The sequence below is a fragment of the Equus quagga genome, chromosome 1 (assembly GCF_021613505.1).
Source record: "Equus quagga isolate Etosha38 chromosome 1, UCLA_HA_Equagga_1.0, whole genome shotgun sequence".
NCBI classification, from domain to species: domain Eukaryota; kingdom Metazoa; phylum Chordata; class Mammalia; order Perissodactyla; family Equidae; genus Equus; species Equus quagga.
In genome coordinates, this window is record NC_060267.1 from 68,999,798 (window position 1) to 69,020,934 (window position 21,137).

Sequence of the window (21,137 nt, forward strand, 5' to 3'; positions counted from 1 at the left end):
TTCAGAAGCCCCTGAATCAGGGGTTGTGGGAGGCCAGTTGGAACCCTAGTTCTCACTGAGGAAGCTGAGGTAAAGTACTCAGGCCATGGCAAACAGCTATGTAGGTTGTTCACTACCCAACTCAAGGGAGCACAATTCTCATGGGGAGTGCCATTCACATGGACCACGGTATACATGGCGTCCCCAGAAATGTGTGCATTGGCAGCCCAAAGTAAAGCCTGCGAGCCATCCCTCAACTATCTGTCTACCTGGCCTGGCCCAATTCAGCAGATCCAGAAAATGATCTTCTGAAGCTCCACAGAGCACCCACTGGGCTTCTGTTAAAAGGCATTGGTGTGCCTATAATTTGAGACAGAGCCAGGCACCTGGAAGCTAAGATCTTGGCTGAGGATGGAAGTTGCTGAGTCCTATGCACAAGGGAGATTGAGAATAAGGCATCCAGCCACCACAGAACCGAGAGGCCTGTCCACTGGGCCAGGCCACAGCTGATAAAGAAGAGAATTTCCACTGGACCCCCACAAGCCTAGGAATTTTCCCCGGACCAGCATGAGCAACAGCGAGGCTGAGGGAGCAGCCATGGGATGCAGCAGTGGACAAGAGTCTAGCTAACTGTGGAAACGGGGTCAGTGAGGAGTTGGGGAACTTCTTATAGGGCTTGTGACGATGGCCTACCCCCAAAGGCAAGAAGCCTCAGCCCCAGGATATGTACTTCTCAACCTCCAGCCAAACAGGAAGCCCTGACCACTATATGCATATAAACTCAAGAGGGACCTGGGCCCATGGCTACCTAGAGATGAAGGAGAGTGTGTAGTTGAGATTCCAAGATTTGGGAGAGGAACAAGGCTCTGGGGCAAAGCAGATGTCTGAGCAGAAATGTTCTGCAGGAAGCAGGCTAATGAGCCTGTTCAATATCACTCAGCAATGCATTTAAGTAGCTGTAAGCGCAAAAGGCAGTAAGGCAAAGACGAAAGCAAAGGGACACCTCCTTCTCCAGGCCAGTCCTGATCTAAGCAGCACCAACCCCATCGGGGGGGCCTTGCCTCTGGCCAGCCTGCTGGTCACCACATGTGAAAATGCCAGACTCACCAAAGAGGGGGCAGCTGGGCTGGATTGGTGAGAGAGGCTGACCGGTGGAGCGAAGGAAGAGGCTGAGGAAGCAGGCAGTTCTTCCTGGCTCCCCAGTGCCTCTGGCACCAGCAGACGCAGATTTGTGAGGCCTGAAGCTGACAAAATTTGAGGGGCTCTTTAAGAGAAGGAAAATTTTTTAAAAATCTGATTTGAGCAATTTTTGATTGCTGAGATCCCCACCAGAACCTTGGAAGGGGGCTATGAAAGTGAAACCTTTTTAGCTTCTCAGTAAATCCACTTCAGACTTCTGGGTTCATGGCAGCTCTTCCAGTAAAGTTCTAGAAGGTAAACTTTGTGGAAGAAAGAAAGCCAAGACTGTTATAAGAACTTTTGTCATTGTGACTAATTTAGAGCCCTGTCGACTTGGATTCACATCGGGGAATCAACTCTACAATTACACGTGCTAGAATCTTACGCTTTCCAAATCACGTTCACTTCATCACTAAAATACTCTGTGAAGGAGAAAGGGCGGGTATTTCCTCTCACCTTCATTCCAGAAAGAATCACTAACTGTCTCCCACGTGCCGGCTACTCTGTGGATGCTTGAGAGAGAGCCATGAACAAGGTCCAGTCCTGCCCTCAAGGGGCTACAGTCTAGGGGCCAGCCCACAGCACTGGTTAGTCCCAGGAAATCCCCCATCCAGATACTGACCAAGTTTCCAAGATGAAACATTTTCAGGTTGTTTTGCCAACGTCCCAACTTCGAGGCAAGGAGAGCTGAGGCCCAGAGAGATGGAACAAATTGACAAAGGCCAAACAGTTAGCCAGGAACAGAAGAGGAGGTGAATCAGCTCAGATTTCTTGTGTGTCACCTGTGTGCTATGACCCTGCCCAGTCATCCACAGATGTCATCCGATTTAATGCTCAACAACCCTCGGACAGATAATCTCTATTTTTCAGGTAAACTGACGGTCAGAAAGAATCAAAACATGCCCAAGGTTCACACTTAATGAGGTATAGAGCCTGAATTTGTTCCCAAAATGAATCTTCTTGTGAGTGGGAGTGAAATCAGGAACGACCCATGTCACCATCTTGGTGACATCACTCCCCCAAAATGAATCTCAATGCAAAGCCCAAAACTCTTTCTCTTCTATCAGCATTTTCCAGTCTTCAACCATTTACAAACCTCTCACAAGTTTCACCATATCCATACAAAACAGTATCTTCTTTGAATTAACTTTAATTTTTTCCTATTTAACATCTTCCTAAGCAATAATACCCACGAAATTATAATTTGTTATCGGTTAAAAATAAACGTTAACTGTGTACTGCCTGAAATCATCTCAGATACCACACAAAACTCATTCAGAGAAACACTCCTCCTTGCCAGTCTGCATCTCACAGAGACAAAATCGAGACCTGTGACTTTTTCTAGAGTTTCTGAGAAGTTGTGCAATTTTTATGTTTCCACTGGGTTGCAATCACGATAGGGACTTTCAAGAACGAATGCTCCTCACACTGGCTCCCAAAACATAAATTTAACCACCACTCAATGCTGGTTGTAGGTTTAGGAAGAAAATAATAAAATATCCCAAAAGTTCATGATGAGAAAACTGGGCAAGGCCCCCCTGTAAGGCTTCCTACATGGGTTTCTGATTAGGAGGGCTTCGAGGATAATTAGACTTGTCAATGACTTAATTCTTAAAACCGGAGGTCTTCCCAGTTGGAAGATTAATAGAACAGCACAAGACAGCACTATAGAAAGAACTGCATGGAGCAGCAGAGGTTTAGCTGTGTTCCATTCCCAGAATATCCCCCTGGTGGCTGGGCAAACTTGGGAAAGTCGCTCCTCCCTTCTGGATCAGATTCTTTTCTAGGATCAAAATTTCACATGGGCAGGGGCTGCATTTGTTTTGTACATCTCTGTGTCCCAGTACCTAGAACAGTGGTTTTCACATATTAGGTATTCAATAAATATTGGCAGGATGATTGAATTAATCAAACTATCTATAAACGAACTAAATGGCCTCTAAGGTCTCATCCAATAAGTGGAAATAAAATGATGCTCTAGCCCAGGAAACCATGGGACTAGAAGAGACTATCTGAGTGGAGACCCTCATATCCACAAATTATCTGTGGATAGCCCAATGGATTTAGCAGATGCAAGTTGAAGGAAAGAACAAGATGAGTTCTCCACCCAGAACACAGGAGCAGGAGCCCAGTGGCCCAACACTCATGACAACATAGGTTGGTGGATTTTTAAGAGCCTGAGTGGTTATGTCCCAAAGGGGTTGTTAGTCTCCAGTGGACTGGTCTAAACCTCAAGCCTTGGTCCCACAGTCATCAATGATTTGGATGAGAACAAAGAGAGTTATTTATCAAATTCCTACATGACAGGAAACAAGAAGCAGCAGCAAATATAGTACAGGCAAAATCAGAATCTAAAATGGTTTTGGTAGGAGGAGATGACATGGGGAATTTAAAACTGTAAAACAGAAAAGAGATATTTTCCCTTTAGGTTCAAAAAGCCAACAGCACAATTAAGAAATGGAGAACAAGTAACTTGCAATACTGTATATTTAACAGACTCTGAGATTTGGTTGACTGCACATGGAACATGAGTCAACAGTGTGACGTGGATGCCAAAAAGCCTAATGCAATCTCAGATTGCATTAACAGAAATACAGTGCTCAGACCCAGGGAGGCAAAAGTCCCTTTCTACTCCGTGCTGGAACCCCGTCGTAATTTCCGATAAACTTCAAGAAAGACAAAGAGACACAGAAACACAACCAGAGGAGAGGCAGAAGTCGGGGGAATAAAAGCATTCCAGAAGATGGATGTTGGACATTTAGCCTAGAAAAATCAAAGGCTTTAGGAAGCGAGGGGAAAAAAACAGAAGAGCCATCTTTAAATATTTCAAGGGAAATAGATTAGCCTCATTCTCTAGAAGGTATAGCAGAGTAGTGAAGATTTTTCTGAGAATTAGAGTTGTCAATACCCAAAATGAACTGCTGTGTGAGAGGTAGGTCTCCATCATGGGAAGAAGGCTGAGAGGGCAGGGGACCAAGGAGCTTTCCAATCCTGAGAGTGCCAGTGCAAGAGAGCTAAGCCCATCATGTCGTGAGTAGGGCTGTCAGTGCAGACAAACACAGGTCCCTAAGTCAGGATGCACGCTGACATACCCCAGCTTCGGATTCTCTCTGAAATCTAGAGTGCTACTCAAATTTGGCAAAAAGTTACCGATTTCACCTAGGAAGAAGCCACATTTCTGGGTATTTCCCTCTAGACTGATGCCTGGCTCTGTGCTGCAAGACAGGCAAAGAAAGGTGGAAGCGATTTACAAAGCAGCTGCAGAGCAGAAACGGGAACGTCCTGGGTGAATGGGCTGATGTGTAAGAAGCATTGATAGGATGCAGTCAAATCAGAGATCCCTCTGCAGAGCTGTGCAGAGAAAGCTTTTTCAACACAGGTTTGGCTTCTCTTCTCCACCCTAACCATGTCTCCAGTTGCTCAAAGAAGACAAATAGTTCCGTTTAAGGAAGGCTCCGCTAAGACCTGAGTGTTGAACAACTCACCCTCATCAGCCGGTCCATTTTTCCAGCCATGAAGTTGAGAGCAGAAGAACAAGGCCAGGTGCTCAGAAATGCACCAGTCACACATCAGAATAATACCGGCCCGCATTCATTCAAGAGCTGCTATATACCAGACACTGTGTTAGGGTTTATACTTTATATTATAAGTTACCTATTATTTTATAGCTGAAGAAATTAAGGCTCATAGTAAACGGCTAGGCCAAGATATCGCCACTCCGAAGTAATCATAGCTCATATTCACTAAGTGCCTCCTATGTGCCAGATGCTGTTTTTAAGCATTTAAATGTTTTATCTCATTTATTCCTGACAAAAATCCTATGAGATAAGTTCTCCTATTGTCCCCGTTTTACAGATGAGAAGAGTGGTCCAAAAGGGCCTAAATGACTTATTTACAAAGCCATGAAGCTACAAAGTAGATATCCTAGCATCTTTCCTCTGGGCCACACCGTCTCTCTGCAGAAGAAGAAACAGCCGTAGCTCTGCGTCTGCCCCACCAGGCAGGGGCCCTCCAGTGGATCAGGAAGGACTGATGCTCTGACTGGGGGCTGCTACCTGTCTGTGTCCTGCACTGGGACAGACACATGTGTGCAGGACCAGGGGCCTACAGGCAAGGGAAGAGCATCCAGATGGCCTGGCCAGGCAGCCAGGAGTGGTCCAGCTGGGAGCTCCTTGAAGCTGACTCAGGAGCCTAAGCATGGTCACATCTCTCTCTGATGTGAAGCGACACCCACTGCACACTACCCCACACACAGCTTTGCCTCCCTTTGTCATCAGGTCCCACACTTCTCACTGCCTCTTTTCCTGTCCAGGGAAAGCACAGTTCTGGCTGCCCAAGAAAAAGCTCCACTCCAAGTCTGGTTTAAACTCTAGCACTTTATATCATTTCTTCTTTTACCAAGTGGATCACAAACTGGGAGGCCTCTCAGCAAAAGCTGGCCCTCCTCAGCTCTTCTGAATACCAAACTGAGTAAAAGGTACTTTCCTGGAGCAGTGGCAGCAGTTGGCCCAGGACAGGGGGTCATTTGTCACCGAAATTGTTTAGAACCACCGGTGCGTGGTGATGATAAAAAGCAGACCAACTTTTAGGTGACTTCGCTACTGCTTTTAAATTCTCTACAGACCACGCACGCCGTCACTGCCTGCACCCAGCCGACCGTCCCACCGCCCCCGGCCCCCTTGGCAGGCCAGCGCCGGGGAGGCTGCACCATGACTTCTGCAGCCAATGCCTCTGTCAGCAAATTGCCAGCTCCTCAAACACTTCTTCAATGGCATGCCATAAACTGCCTGGGCACTTACCAGATCAGAGAGAAAGATTTCACTTTTTAAAGATCAGAGTTCAGATGCCCATCAGACTAAATCAAATGACTGGGGGGAAAATGAATTGCATTTTCCTTTCAGAAATAAATGCTTAACTTTCACTTATCCATATCAAGTTGCAACTTTAATTGCCTTTATACGCACAGAAGTATTCCCTGTCTATAAATGTGCCCATTCACTGCAACCATATGGCCAACTCCACATAAGTGAAGTTGGCAGGAACCTGCACCCCTAACTGCCCTAACGCCAGGCCTGTGCCATTCCACTCTGGGGATCTGTCTTCTGTCTCCCCAGAGGAGGCCAGAGCACTCACTGTCTTCCTAGTGTCTCCTCAAGCGCCTCCTGCAGAGCCTTACAGCCCAGCCACTGAGGAGGAAACCCATAGGGAAGAGCTAACAGGAGCAAGCACCAGGCCACTGGGCTGCTGTCTCCCTGGTGCAGGTCAATTTCCAATTAGGAACCAAGACACAGAAGGCTTCTGCTTACTTGACCTGGACCTCTCGATCTTCCGTAACATTCTCAGGACTTTGTGCATGTCCCTCATGCTGGTGTCTCTCTGGCTATATAAAAGAAGCCGCCGAGCATCTGCGAACAGGCGAGACACACTGCAGGGGTGCGAGAAAAGCAGAAAAGCCCTGGTTAGGCCCACTGCCTCTCCCACTTGAAGAAAGTGCCTGTCAGGTACACAGGCCCCAGCCTGGCTGCCGGGTCCTGCCCAGAACTACTGCTCCCCACACCCAGCTTCACTGATACTCTATGCTCCCAACCACCCAGCCACCAGCCCAACCCCAAAGGCCCTTTCCCATGTGTCCACAAAACAAAGCTTACCACCCTTCAAGGCCCAGCCCATGTGCCTCCTCTCTAGGAAGCCCTCTCTCCCTCACACCCTCACACACACTCCCCCCACCACACACACACCCCCAGGGCCAACTTATCCATGAGACACAGTTAGGCACAGTGCCAAGGGCCCAGGATACTCTTAAGGGTCCACAAAAATTTTTAATTTCTTCTAAAATCAGAATAAAAAATGAAATTCAGAGTGAATACATAAGATAATGAATCTATCTTGGATTATATTCATCTTTAGACCACCACAGTTATAAAATAAAATTTTTAATATTTTTGCATGGGAGAAGGGGTCCACGAAAGTTACAAAGCCAGAGGTCCATGGACATTATTACGCAGCCTGGCCTGCCTCAGCTGCAGCTCCCTCAGAACTCTCTTGATACATCTCCTACAGTCCGTAGTCCATTCTAACTCATGACATGGTTCTCTGCATTCTACGAATCTTCAATGACTCATTTGGCAAACACTTATTAAGTCATACTTATGTCTGGTGTTGAAGCCTGGAGCCAGGAATACAAAAATGAAGAAAGCAGCATCCAGGCCCTCAGAGAGCCCACACCCAGGGAAGACAGAGACCTGCGGACCGTGGGCCGCTGCGGTCTGAGAAGGCTGTGAGAAAGGAAGAGAGGTGAGCCTAGAGCAGAGAGGACCAAACTCGCCCAGCCTCGGCTGTGAGCGCCCAAGGGCAGGCCCCTTCCTGTGTACATCTCTGCACCCCTCCCATAGCTCCTAGACTAAGAGTTTCAGACACACAGTAGATGTCTGCTAAAAGATTGGACTCATTAAAGGATGGAGCTGACATGCTGTGTCTCTCTTCTCGACTTAAAGGATAGTTTTTGAAGGAATGGCCCCCAACCACACGACTTTTAGCTACAATCGTTACTCCTAAAATGCCCCCACGTAAGCTCCCAGTCTGAAGTCCTGGTGGCAATTCTCCCTTCCCTCATTCTGTGGACTTTATCATACAAACCTTTACAAAAGCAACTCCAATCAAACTCAACCATTCAAACTTCTCTGGAGGTTGAAAAGGGAAGGCAAAGTATTAACTGACAAGTTTGGGAAGGAAAACCTGATCTGGTACTTACATGGATTTGTTAAAGTTTCCAACAACCCCAGGAGCCTCACCAGGAGTCGGATAACGGAAACAGGGGTTATTGGCATTACAGATAATCCCCTGAACCCAAGGAAGTGTTCCTGCAGAGGGCATGGCTTTGTTTGGAAAGTGGCCTGTTGAAATTGAGGAGAAGAAAAACACAAAGAGAAACATTAATGCTTTGAAGCAATTTTGGAACTTGATAGGAAGTCCTATCCATCTCTTTTGCTTCCTCCCACCCATTGCTCCATCCCAAATCTGTCTGTTCCATTCCCCACATCCCAGAGACCTGCCACCTCTGGACTAATCCAACCCTGAGTTGGAAACCTGGTATCAGACCCAGTTCTTAATCTACTTGACATCATCTGTAGAATGAGATTCATGACACCAGTCTTGGGAAAGTGATGAGAGGGACAGATAAGACCACAGACAGAAAGTGCCTGGCATTCAGCAAGTACTTGGTCATCATTAGTTCATCTTCCACAGCCCACCTCATCTTTCGAGACAGAGACGGGCCCTCTGGATGACCTCAGTGAATTCCCTCACACTATAAGGAGGCAACGACGGCAAGATAAAGAGGCTGATGAAGAACACTCAGGGAGTCAGTGGGCAGGACTGGGAGTAGAACTCACACTTCTGTGATCCCAACCCATGCTCCTTCCCTTATACTTTTGGCCTCCTTTGAGCTCTTTTCAATCCCCACTGGCACTGTCCTCTGTTGGCCAAATGTATGTTACTTTCACCTCCTCTGTCAGCTCACAAGCTCCTCAAAGGCACCAACTAAACATACTGACTTGGGGTCAGATGTCATCTGTGAAGTGACATTTCTTGTTGTTGCTGTTTTGTCACTCATCAAAACAACGAGCCCCATCCAACAGATCATCTGCTCACTTTCTTCCCTTCCTTATGGAGGACCTTCTTACAAACGGCATGATTGGGTGTATTTGAGCTGGTCCTAGGCAGGAAAGGCACCGTTTGGTTTGTGGCAGTTGGCCATGGGTGCTGCTTATGAGGATTAAGATAAATGTGCCCTGGAACCAGCGGCTCTTAACCTGAGGACCAGGCATGTGGGAACTCCTCTGGAAAGAAAGGCCGTGGCTCCAGCTTTCATCATATGCTCAGGGTTATCTGTGACCCCAAAAGAGTTAAGGACCATTAAGAAGCATGGCTCTAGGTGGCCAAGAGCCATGTAGCTTCACAGGCTTTGGGTTCAGACCAACTGGGATGCATATCCAGTCCCTGCAACTCGCTAAACAGCTACTCTGGCCAAGTCACTGAACCCTCAGTTTCCTCATCTGTAAAATGGTAATAAAATTACAGTCTACTTCACAGAGTTGTGGTGTTCCAGGAGCTCTTCCAGGCAGAGACGTAGCATGGTGACCAGCACAGGGTCCAGGCTCAATGAACGGGCCTGTTGGGATAACTGAGGCATTGTGGTGGTAAGCCTATAATAGCATTTACTCTGCTCTTGTCCAGCCAGGAACACTCCTTCCATCTCACAGCTACCACCTTCTTCCAAACCAGGAACCCTGTTTTATTCATCTTACTATTTTCATGCAAATGTGCTAACACAGTCTCCTGAGAACTTAACTCATGGCCAAGACTTGCTACACTTTGCATTTCAATATTGGGGTCCTTCTATCTGTGCTTTTCTTCTATCCATATTCCAACCAGAGCGGCAATATCCAGAGCAAGGATGTAACAAGATCTGATCCCTTTGGCCATTCTCTGCAGGGACTCTGGCCTGTTGAACATTTACTCAGTTAACCTCCTTATCTCCCTGTTAATAGTTCAAGGAAAACCAAACAAGGTCCCTTGCCTAAGTCAGCAGCTCTTCATTCAGGGGAAATTTATGTAACCCAACCAAATACTTGAAGGACTAAGGGAGTGTCCCCTTTAACCTCCTGAAGATACTGGCATCAAGGACAGGGCGGTGTTGGTCCAGGCAGCACAGGGCAATGGAAGGCGAAGGTGTTTCAGGCTATACCTTGGTGTTGAAGCAAAGACCCTTCCCCATATGTTGTGTGCCACCTGATTTGCAAACAAAAGCAGGATGAGGACTTGGCATTGGGTGCCCAAGATGCCAATCAAATAGCATAATGGACTCCCAGGACCCAGAGAAGTGATTAGGACTTGGATGGCTCTGGATCAAATGGGCAAGATTTATGGGGAAGAATTATACACCACAGAGACAAGACACTTCTGCAAGTTTCACCTTAGCTCTCTGACCTTCCAGTTAGGTCCCTAGAAAGTGGTGAGAATAGGAGGTAAGGTTGTGAGAAGTGCACAGCTGGAGGGCAAAAGTCTCATCTGCCTTCTATAGGTATAGGAATTTCACAACATTTCTGAGAATCTACGGTCTCGATTCAGAGGAATCTGGGCTAAAATTCAACAACTTGCCCAAGATCACAACCTCAGCAAGTGGCAGAGCAAGGATCCAAACAAACCCAATTTGTCTGATGCCAAAGCCTATGCTATTTCCACTACACCATCTTGCCTACTTGAGATCATTCCAGAAAGAGGATAGCCTAGCACATGAAAAAGCTGAGTTTTTGCTAAAACGTGTACTTCACTGGGGCTTAGGGTAATGCTTAAATAAAATTAAATATGCATGTGCTCATCGATCTTTGGGCTTCCAAAAGAGAAAGCAGAATTACCTCCCAGGCCCACAAATTAAGTGTATATTTTGTTTTATGCTCTTTTCCTTTTTATGGAGAAATCAGAAAATCATATCTAGTAGAATGGTCTTGAGGTTTTGTGGGCTTTTTAAAAACTTGAATATGTATTATGTGTACTAGCAAATTAGGAGGTAAATAACTGCCACGGTGTGCTGTGAGACCAAGAACACATGAAAAGATGACCCTGGCCCCACCTCTTCCTTGAAGAACAGTATCCTACAAGCCTATGGGGCTGGTGGGGTGTGGGTGAAGCTGGTTAATGGTAAGAAAGGTTACTGGGGCAACAGAAGAGAGGTGCCAGCTAAATATCCCATATAAATGTTGATCCTTTCGACTGGGACATTTCTGCAGTGTTAATCCATCCTGCAAGCCCAGCTCGAAGACAAAGACTGTGATTGTGAAATAACACTCACCACAACTATATGGGGTATTATATTATTCCTTTTTTATAGAAATGAGAAATACAGAAACAAGCTCAGGTCCAGAGAAGCTAAGTCATTGGCCCAAGGTGATATACCTGGTCAGTGTTGAAGCCAGGATTCAAACCCAGGTAGCCTGACGCTTACAGCTGATGTTCTCAGCCACTATTAAACTTTCTACGCTCACTGTAAAGGCCATCATCAAAACACATGACTGGGAGTCAGAGAACCTGAGCTTTATGTCATGTGACATAAAGCCTTATTAGACATGTGACCTCGGGCAAGTCCCTGCACTCCTCTGAGCTCCAATTTACTTATCAAGAAATTAAAGCAAATGAAAAAAAGTAATAAAGTCTATTATACAAGTTTGTTATGAGAATCAAATGAAATGATATTAGTCAATCTGAGAAGTTCTACACAAATGCTGCTTAAAATTGTATGTTCCATGATTTGCAAGTGTGTAATAAAGACATAATTTATATGCAAATGACTGGCAGGGACCAGATGACAGTGGCGTAAGGCATTGCCTTAGGGGGCTTTTTTAATCATGACTTTCTGAACTACCAGGACGGCTATTTTACTTTCATGATTTAAAATGTATGAAACAGATGTTGGCTATTATTATAATTACTATTATCACCATTCACTAGGACTGAAAATAGTTTCCTGAGTTCATGCCTTATCAAAAAATTGGAAGCCGAGCTTTTCTGTTCCAAACCATTTGTGGTGTTTCCTAAAGACAGCATCTTGAGAAAGGTCAAATTTAGCCCATGCCCAGTGCCTGGATTTCGCTTGCCCGTGGCGAGTCTCAGGCGGGACACTCAGATACTCACATTCATGTTGTTCATAGGGTGGGTAGCTCAGCCGAACGGAGATAAGGATCAGGAAGATAAATAGAGGCCAGGCCACTTCCAGCAGCAGCTGACACTGAGTGGGAAATAAGACAAAGCACTGTGAATTTAAAAAATCACATGGATGCCTAATGCTATTGGGCTTCGGGAAATCCACAGGAAAGTTAATTAAACAATTGATGAACTTCTCCAGCCTCTCCCACCACTCTCTAAGCTTTAATAACACTGAATTATTTGCAGTTCTCACCTTAAAACATACTATTACATACATCTGTTTTCTTTAAGAAAGGGAAGATGCTTCCCACCCTGCTTCATCCGGCTTCTTCAAGATCCAACCAGGTATAATTTCCTCTACTAAAATCTCAGGCTGAGCTAGAAGTGTTCTTCCTGTGCTCCCACAGAAACCCCTGCATACTCCTCCCACAGCATTTTCCTCGAGCCCCTGAAAGCATCTGTTTCTGTCGCTGGCTTCCTCACGGCACTAGAGCATCCTGAAGGCAAGCACTGGGTCTGAGTCATCTCTGCATTCCCAGCCTTAGGGCAGTGGCAGGTATGTAATGACCATCTATAGAAAGGAGAGGGCCAGGGCAACCTGCTTGGCTAAATACACACCACCTCCGCTCCTTTAAAGGCACACGAAGTTACCCCATGGGGCAGAAGAGAGGACTTAAAAGGACAATGGAAATTCACACACATGGTTCTATATTGACCGGTGTGCACCCAAGACTGGAAAGAGTGCAAAGTTCTTTCCATCCATTAACGTCTGGTCACCATCGTCTCCAATGGGTTGGAAGATCATTAAACTTGTAAGCAAGCATGATCCACTGGTTAAAGCAATGAGGTTTCCCTAAAGGGAAACCCTGCCTCAATGAGTTACCAGGGGATAGGTAAGCACAGGGACAGGATGGAAATCATTAGACATAATTTAATTGAACCAGTGGTGTTCAGACAACTAGTTACACTGCCTGAAGTCTCGCACCTTGTTGCTTCCTTTCATTTCTAGACTCCGACATTGTAATTAGGATGAACACCAAAGAGGCCAGAAGAGTCATGGGGCCTCATGGTTAAGAGTAATTACAAGTGTGGTTTGAGAGTCATGAAGCAAGAGAACACTAGTATGAAATCCCCCCTTTTCCTTAAACAGAAATTTTTTCTTGATCCTCAAGTCTATATATTTTTAGTGTGGAAAATTTGAAATTAAAAAAATACAGTAAAGTATGAAAAGGTAAATATAAATCACCCTTAATCCTACTTCCCAGAGATAATCCCTAGTAAACTGAGCTTACAATGGTTCTCTGTTAATATTTTTTGTCTTTTTTTCTATGCATACATAAATTATATCTTTTCTCTACAAAGGTGAGATTACACAGCATATATACTTGTATTTTGCTTTTTCACTTAACACTATATTGGGACTGTTTTCATGCCATAAAATATTCTCTTAAAATATGGATTTTAGTGGCGACTTCATATTCCACACTGTGAATAGATCATAATTAATTTAACCTTTCTGCTATTGTGGTGCCTCAAATTGTTTTTTGGTTTTTTTGTTTATTATTTGTTGTTGGATTTTTGGTATTTTAAATAAACCATTTTTAATTTCCAAAGACCTTTGATATGGTTCCACATTAAACTCTTTTAAAAATCTTTTCGGAAGGAAATCCAAGGATGATAGTGGATGTCCTGGGGTGGTAAGAACATGTGTGATTTTTTTCAATACTTCCCTATGCTTTCTAAATTTTCCGTAATGAGCACATATCACTTCTCTAATAGAACAAAAAAACACTGTTACCAAATAACTATGAAAAATACATTGCTACAGACAGCACACCAAGAAAAAAAAAAAGACAAATGGGTCCCTCTTTGGAAGACAGCATGTTGTCATGGGGTCTCAAAGACCAAAGATGGGGCTGTTCTTGCTAAATATTTCTGTAAATAATCCCAAACAGGCAACACACACTGAAATCTCCAAGCTTTCAAACGACATTCGGCCTCTTCTACCAGCTGAGCCGGTTGTCCCTCATCGGAGCTCCCAAATACTCGGAGCCTTTAACAGCACTTGGCAGAGCAGGGGCCCTATTTATATAGGAGCCTCTCCCCTAGTGTCACCTTCTACTCACTAAGCCACATGATAAGGGCTTAAAAAATATTTGTTGAGTAAAGAAAATGAACTTAAGTTTATAGAATAATGAAGCTGGAAATACAAATCAGTTGAGCCCTTTGGGAAAGCCATTTGTCTCCACATATTCAAAAGACATGTTTATCCCCTTTGACCAAGTAATATTCCTAGGCATACATCTTACAGAACTAAATTTAAAGTATCAAAAAGCTATATGCATGAAGTTATTCATTCCTCAAAACACTATAATGGCAAAACATTGGAAACAACTTAATTCCACAGCAATAGGGAGATGATCAAACCATATACATCTACTCAACAATATACTATGCAGTCATTACAACAGTGTTCACGAAACACAGACACTATCAACCATGCGAAATTCAGTGAAAAATGCAGAACACAAAATTGTATGTTATTCCAAGCTTATAGCTAAATAAAATCACTTACAAATATTAACAGACAGGAATAAAACTTCTGGGGTCTTTTTTTTTTTTTTGCAGGTAAAGATTCACCCTGAGCTAGCATCTGTTGCCAATCTTCCTCTTTTTTTTCCCACTCCCCAAAGCCCCAGCACGTAGTTGTATATCCTAGTTGTAAGTCATTCTAGTTCTTCTGTGTGAGCCGCCACCACAGCAGGGCAACTGACACGAGTGGTGTGGTTCGTGACTGGGAAGTGACTCCGGGCCGCCGAAGCAGTGAGAGTGCCAAACTTGAACCACTAGACCATCAAGGCTGGCTCTAAAACTTTTTAAAAATGGCAAAGCTGTGAATGAACTCAAAAAAAGAATAGTGAACTCATAAAAAAATAAAAAATTAAATAAAGAACGATCTTACTTAAATGAGTCATCAATTACGAGTCATAATTGTCATCAATCTTGAAGCTCTGAAGCTACATTTGTACTTTTAGGATAAATAGTAGCTACCATTTATTTATTAAGAGTCCAAAATGTAGCAGGCGCGTTATATATGGACTACTTCATTGAAACCTCTGAACATGCCCGTGCTGTAGGAACCCTTGTTGTCTCTGTTTTAAATGCAGCAAGGCTAAAGCTCAAGGAAGAGTAAGCCACAGAGACAGCCAGCAGCCTGGCTGAGATTAGTGGCTAGTTCTCTTCAACTGTGGAGGCCCCATGGAATTCTATTTGACACAGTAGGTGGCCCAGGCAAGAAAACAACCCCACTAGGTGCCACCGTCAAAAAACATCGACAGGGTCCACTGAGGTAAAATGAACCTGTGGCCTGTAGATTCATAATAGCTACAGCCAATACTGAGCACCTGCTGTGTGCCAGGGATCTTTATGCAACTCTGTGAGGTAGGTTGTATCATTACCATTTCAGAAGTAAAGAAACTAAGGTTCGGACAGGTTACAAGCCATAGCCTGGGAAGAGAGCGCACCAGTGTTTGAATCCAGATCTACTGACCCCTATGTGCTTTTGCACCCACGCTGCCTCTCACAGAGCCATGGTTGGGACATATACCTTTTAAGATGGCCATTTAAGAGGAGTCTAGCACTCAAAAGCCCTCCTGAGCACTGATCTGACCCAGTGAATCAAGCTTCATGTTCCTGAACATCTCTGCAACCCCCATATCTAGGACCCTGTAGGGTAGCCAATGCTCAAAATATGTGGGCTGACTGAAAAGAAAAAAGAATGGATCTTCCCCATGGCACGGGTAGCAAAGGGCACAAAGAAAATCTTACAAATCATATTCAGCAACTGAAGACAGAGGGTATAAGCAGATTAAGGAAAGAGGTAAGAAAAAGACTGAAAATAATAATAATGGCTAACACTTAAATAGGCCTCATTATGTATCAGTGTTCTAACTGCTTTACATATATTAACTCATTTAATCTTCAAATAACCTGTTAGTACTATAATACCCATTTTGGAGATGAGGAAACTGAGGCTCAAAGAATTACTAAATAGCCCAAGGATACAAGCTGGGTAAATGGCAGAGGCAGAATTCAAAGCCAGTCCGACTCAAGGGTCCCTGCTCTTAGCTAGCCACTATGCACCCCAACCACCTTACAATCCCTGCCCTATTACTAAGGTATCTAGATTCTTCATCTTTCAAAGACTTTGCTGAGCTGAGACACTAACACATATGAACGAACGAAGAGCCTGTCTCCACAGCTCACAGCATCCAAAGCGGAGAACTCACGAGAGACAAAATTCAATCCGCGCCCTTTTACTTGCTACTTCTACAATTATTTCTGTCGTGGAACACAGAATTCACCTTCCAAATGCAGAGGAATGTTCTAGGGATTTCTTTTCCTAATAGCCTCCCTCTAGAAACCTAATTTGACTTCTGCAAGGAATGACATTCTGGCTCCACTTATTATCAAAATCAGATTTTTCCCCCATCTCTAAGCTTAGCACTTGTCCTACACCCAGGCCCTCATAAATAGCTTGGAAATAAGACTGATGCTTTCCTGCTACAAACTCCTACAGAAAACTCTTCTAATCTTACGTTGGTACCCACCCCACCCACCTCCACACCTCCTCCCCCACGAGGTGGAGGAGATAGAGAGGAACACTGTTTTCTAAAGATGTTTCTCACCAAAGTCAGAAACTCAGAAGCTTTCTTTTCGTCTTGGGTATTCAAATAATAATTCTGATGGTTAAATAAACTGCTACACTGAGCTGCTCTGGGGAGCACCAAAGCATCCGCTTTCCATCCCATTATTCCTCAGCTATAACATGGGGATAACACGAGCAAGCATTTCTAGGGCAGGGTTCTCAACAGCGACACTACTGACATTTTGGGCCAGATAACTGTTGTGGGGGACTCGCCTGCGAACTGTGGGATGTTGACCGCATCCCTGACATCTAAGCAACAGCAGCACCACCACCCCCATCCAGGACTGTGACAACCAAAACATGTTTCCAGACCTTACCAAACGTCCCTGGGGCAGTGAAAGGGTGACAGAATACTTTTTAGAACTTGATAAGGTAGTAAGAGTCAATGGGGAAAAGAAAGAGATGAAAGTATCAAAGAATATTCTGAGAGGCAAAAAAGGAAGTGTGAGACAAAGAGCGCCCCAAGACATCAGACTGTTCACCAAAGTAATAGCACCTTCTGGGCTGTACCAGCATCAAAATAAAAAATTTTTATCACATGACCAATTGAATAACCCCAAAAGAGCCCCCTACACAAAGAAGATGTTAATAAATGTTCCAGACATAACTAGAAAAGGAATCCCTGTTTGATAAAAGCTGCTGGGATGACACAACATGAATGTGAAGAAAAATTAATTTTAGACCCATTCCAGATACCATACACCTCAATTAGGTCTGGGCAAATTAAAGTGAAATCTTAAAGACCACATCAGAGAAAGGCTGGGGCGGGGGCTGGTAACAATTCTTAAAACCAGGCCTGCCCTTCCAGAACTATAAAGCCTCACGCATTGATGGTGGCTCTTTAAATGGTTTGATCCTTTGGAGGGACATCTGATCACATACTTCAAAGGCCATTCTTCTTTGACCTAATAATCCTACTCCTGAGATTCTGGCCTAAGGAAATAATACAAAAGTAAGAAAAGTCTAGATGTATAAAATCTTTATAGTAGTTTATTTATAACAGCAAACACTGGAAACATCTACATGTTGGCCATAGAGTATGAACTTAGAAAATAAAAACTGCATTGATGGCTTACTGTAAAGCTACCAGAAATGTCAACAGCAGATGGCAGATGTGGGTCCAAAAGATCCAGCCCCTCCTCTCCCTAACTAATTTACAATACTTTCTTCACCTGTGAAACAGAAATTGTAATGTACACCTCTCAGAATTGCTGTGAAAATCAAGAAGGTAATGGATATAAAAGTACTTTCAAAACTACAAAATGCGGCCTACACATCAGAATCATTATTATAAATATGAAGATTATTTGGAAGTATGGGAACACAGACATCAAAGAACATTAAATGAAAGAAGAAAACAGAGCATAAAATGGTACATATGTATGCAATGATTATAACTGTCTCCTTGGGCTATTGTCACTCAAATCCTCTCAGTGCCAAGGACCACATAATCTGACCCTCGTAATCAAGACCTATCTACCTGAGGGACTCCTTCTGCACATAAGATAAAATTCGATTGCCCTTTCCAGCTCGAGGGTCCTACGTGATGTGGTCCTGCTGACTCCCAGCTCCCCCCAGCCAGTCTTCATTCACTCCACCAGTGCCACTGGCCTTTCTGTTCCTTGACTCAGGGACATGCATTGGCCCCACGGCCTTCACACCCTTTGTTTCTCTGCCTGGAATACAGTACCCCTGATCTGTGAGCTCCTGACCTGCCCCTGGTCAAATGCTGCTTGAATTTCAGGGCTCTCAGCTTAAATGTCATGCCCTTCCATTCGAAATTAGAGTCCCTGACCACAGCCTGGGAGTATCTAAAAAAGTACCACAGTTTGTCTGGGTTTTTTTCTTTAGAACACTTATCACAGTTTGTTATTATGTTTTTACTTCCATGATAATGTGTTTCATATCTGCTTCCCTCACTGAACTATAAGCTCTCTGAGGGCAGGGATCACGTTTGTCTGCTTCACCACTATACACCCAACACACTGTCCTACAGGCAGTAGATGCTCAATAAATATTTACTCAATGAAACAATAAATGGCTATTTGTTCTAACTTTCTTCCTTCTGTAGAAGAGGAAACTAAAAGTCAAGAGAAATGAGTTTCCCTAAGCCACTGAGGTATATAGTGGTCAAGCTGGAATTAGAATTGAATTGAAATTAGATAACAATTAGAATTATTCTCTGGATTTGAACCATCACTGCCAGGCCAGCACTAAGGACACGGAAGAAATGTGTCAGGTGAAACTGAAACTGGGGAGGGGATGTGGAGAATTTCCATCTACCCTGTAAAAATTCTCTAATGGCTTCTAAATGGGGAGTTTTAATTTTTATTTATTTGATAGCTTATTCCTTGTCATTAAACAATGCTCAAATACTGATACTCTAATTTATGCAAAAATTTGAATCACCTATTTTCTCAGCCACATGGCTAATCAGATCTAACTGAGAAAATTAATAGCAAAGTCTAAAAAGAGAGGCCATATGGCCCTACTTGGTCCCATCTGTTCCATGAGGACCTTGGTCTCTGGCTCAGCCTAAAATCGGATGAGGGATCCTGAGGACTCTGAAGCCCCTCACCCTTCCTGTCCCAAGCCCTGTTTGTACTGAATGACTGCCACCCACACAAGTTAACGGTTACTTTGGACCCAAACTGAGCTTTGCACCCAAGTTTCGCAACTCAATTTCAATGCATTCTGTGCCCGACAGGAATAGCGGAAAGCTAACCCTGCCTGATGGTTCCCATGAGGCTGCACAATGGGGGCACAAGAAAGAGGTCCCCAGGATTCATTAGCAAACAAGGACGCTGAGCAAAAGGGCAAATGGATGCCTTTCAACAAGGTTGCTCTGGGGTGTGCTGTTCAGCTCCCAGCTTTTACAAATTCTTTCTACTCTTCCTCGCACCAGCACACAGGCCCCTATAGCAGGGCAGCCTCCTTGAGACCTGCAAACTAATGGCCCATTTGACACATTTACCACTTGTTCAGGAAATACTTATTAAGCATATCCCAGGTGCCAGGCTCTGGGGCCAAGTGTGTGCACGCCAGGATCTCAGAAGGTGGTAACGAGCAATGATTTTCCATACAGTGTGGGCAAGAACGATCACGGAGCTGCTACCTTCTTCCCCTGCCTAATGGGCAGAACTGGTTCCGAGTGCAGAAGCTAACAAAGTGGCACCAAAGCCCCTAACAGGTTCCAATGTCTAATCAATACAATCTAGAAATGCAAGCCAGGTGGATTGGGAAGCAGCTACCGGTCAGAATTTAAGATCCAGGGACATTAAACAGTTAGTACAGATAAAGCAAAGCCTGCTAAAAAGGGCCTGTGCCTGGAGGGCCCCCAGGAAATTGGTTCTGGTGCTACTTCCATGATGAACCCACTCTGAACCCTGTCCCCCTGCCCCAAACACCAGGTCCACCAACTGTACAGGGGACAGGCCAGATCTTCCCAGCTCTGACAATCTAAGCATCTGCGACCTGACATAAATGATGTTTCTTTCTCGTTCAGCAAAATACATTTCCTTTAGAAATCAGGAAGGGAGGAAACAAGGACAAGCTCACAGGCAGTGCTGTATTATCTAGAAAAGCCCTTTTGTGTCAGGATGCTGGGTCCCTACTTCCTCCTTCAACAAGAACTCTGCCACAAGGCTACAGACTGCCTTGACTAAACCTGTCTATCTCCCTGATCTTAACCTTTTTTTTTTTTTTGAGGAAGATCAGCCCTGAGCTAACTACTGCCAAACCTCCTCTTTTTGCTGAGGAAGACTGGCCCTGAGCTAACATCCATGCCCATCTTCCTCTACTTTATACGTGGGACGCGTACCACAGCATGACTTTTGCCAAGCGGTGCCATGTCTGCACCTGGGATCTGAACCAGCGAACCCCAGGCCGCTGAGAAGCAGAACGTGAGAACTTAACCGCTGCACCACCGGGCCGGCCCCTTAACTTTTTTGAACCCATAAGCTATACTGAGCAAGAAGCAACAAGCTGTGACCACTGGAGACTGGCCTAGTCTGGATGGCCCCACCCTACATCCTATTCCAGGACCCTGTGCTCCTGATCCCTTGGTTGACCTTGGGGAAATCCCTTCCCTGCGTTGTGCCTTGGTGTTCTCATCTGTACAATGAGAGGCTTGGACTGGACTACCCTTGAGACCTCCTTTCATTGCTAAGATGACACAATTCTTTCCACTACTCACTGGCTAATGGACACACTATGGCAGAGAGAGTTTCCCATCACGTGGGCTGTTGCCACCAGGATGAGAAGAGGCAGGAGACCTGGACCACAGAGAGCCAAGAAATGAGGAGAGGAGATGAACACACAGGACCTGGGAACAGCCATGGGAGGCACGGACAAAGGCAAGGAAGAGGTTAGAAACTTGAAGATTTTGAGACTGAGGATAGAAAACATAATGATACTACTGTAAAGCAATTTGACACAGTGGTTTAGAGTACCAACTCTAGAGTCAGATTATCTGGATCTGAACCCTACGTGTGCTCCTGACTAGCAGTGTGGACCTCAGACAAATTACTTAAACTTTCTCTGCTTCAAGTTGCCCGGTACAAGGAAATAA

The 21,137-nt window shown here is 44.6% G+C and overlaps 1 protein-coding gene across 4 annotated transcripts in view; it reads right to left on the minus strand.

Moving 5' to 3' along the window:
• The window catches only part of ABCA1 (ATP binding cassette subfamily A member 1), a 130,515-nt gene that overhangs the window by 87,158 nt on the left and 22,220 nt on the right, over positions 1–21,137 (minus strand). For 3 of the 4 annotated variants that reach the window (XM_046671442.1, XM_046671423.1, XM_046671432.1), the window contains exons 3-5: positions 11,848–11,941; positions 7,910–8,051; positions 6,465–6,583 (exon numbers count right to left, since the gene is read on the minus strand). In XM_046671442.1, the coding sequence (XP_046527398.1) occupies positions 6,465–6,583; positions 7,910–8,051; positions 11,848–11,941 (355 nt within the window). Of the gene's footprint in view, positions 1–6,464; positions 6,584–7,909; positions 8,052–11,847; positions 11,942–21,137 lie in introns of those variants that run through there. The other variant, XM_046671452.1, reaches the window with a different exon arrangement.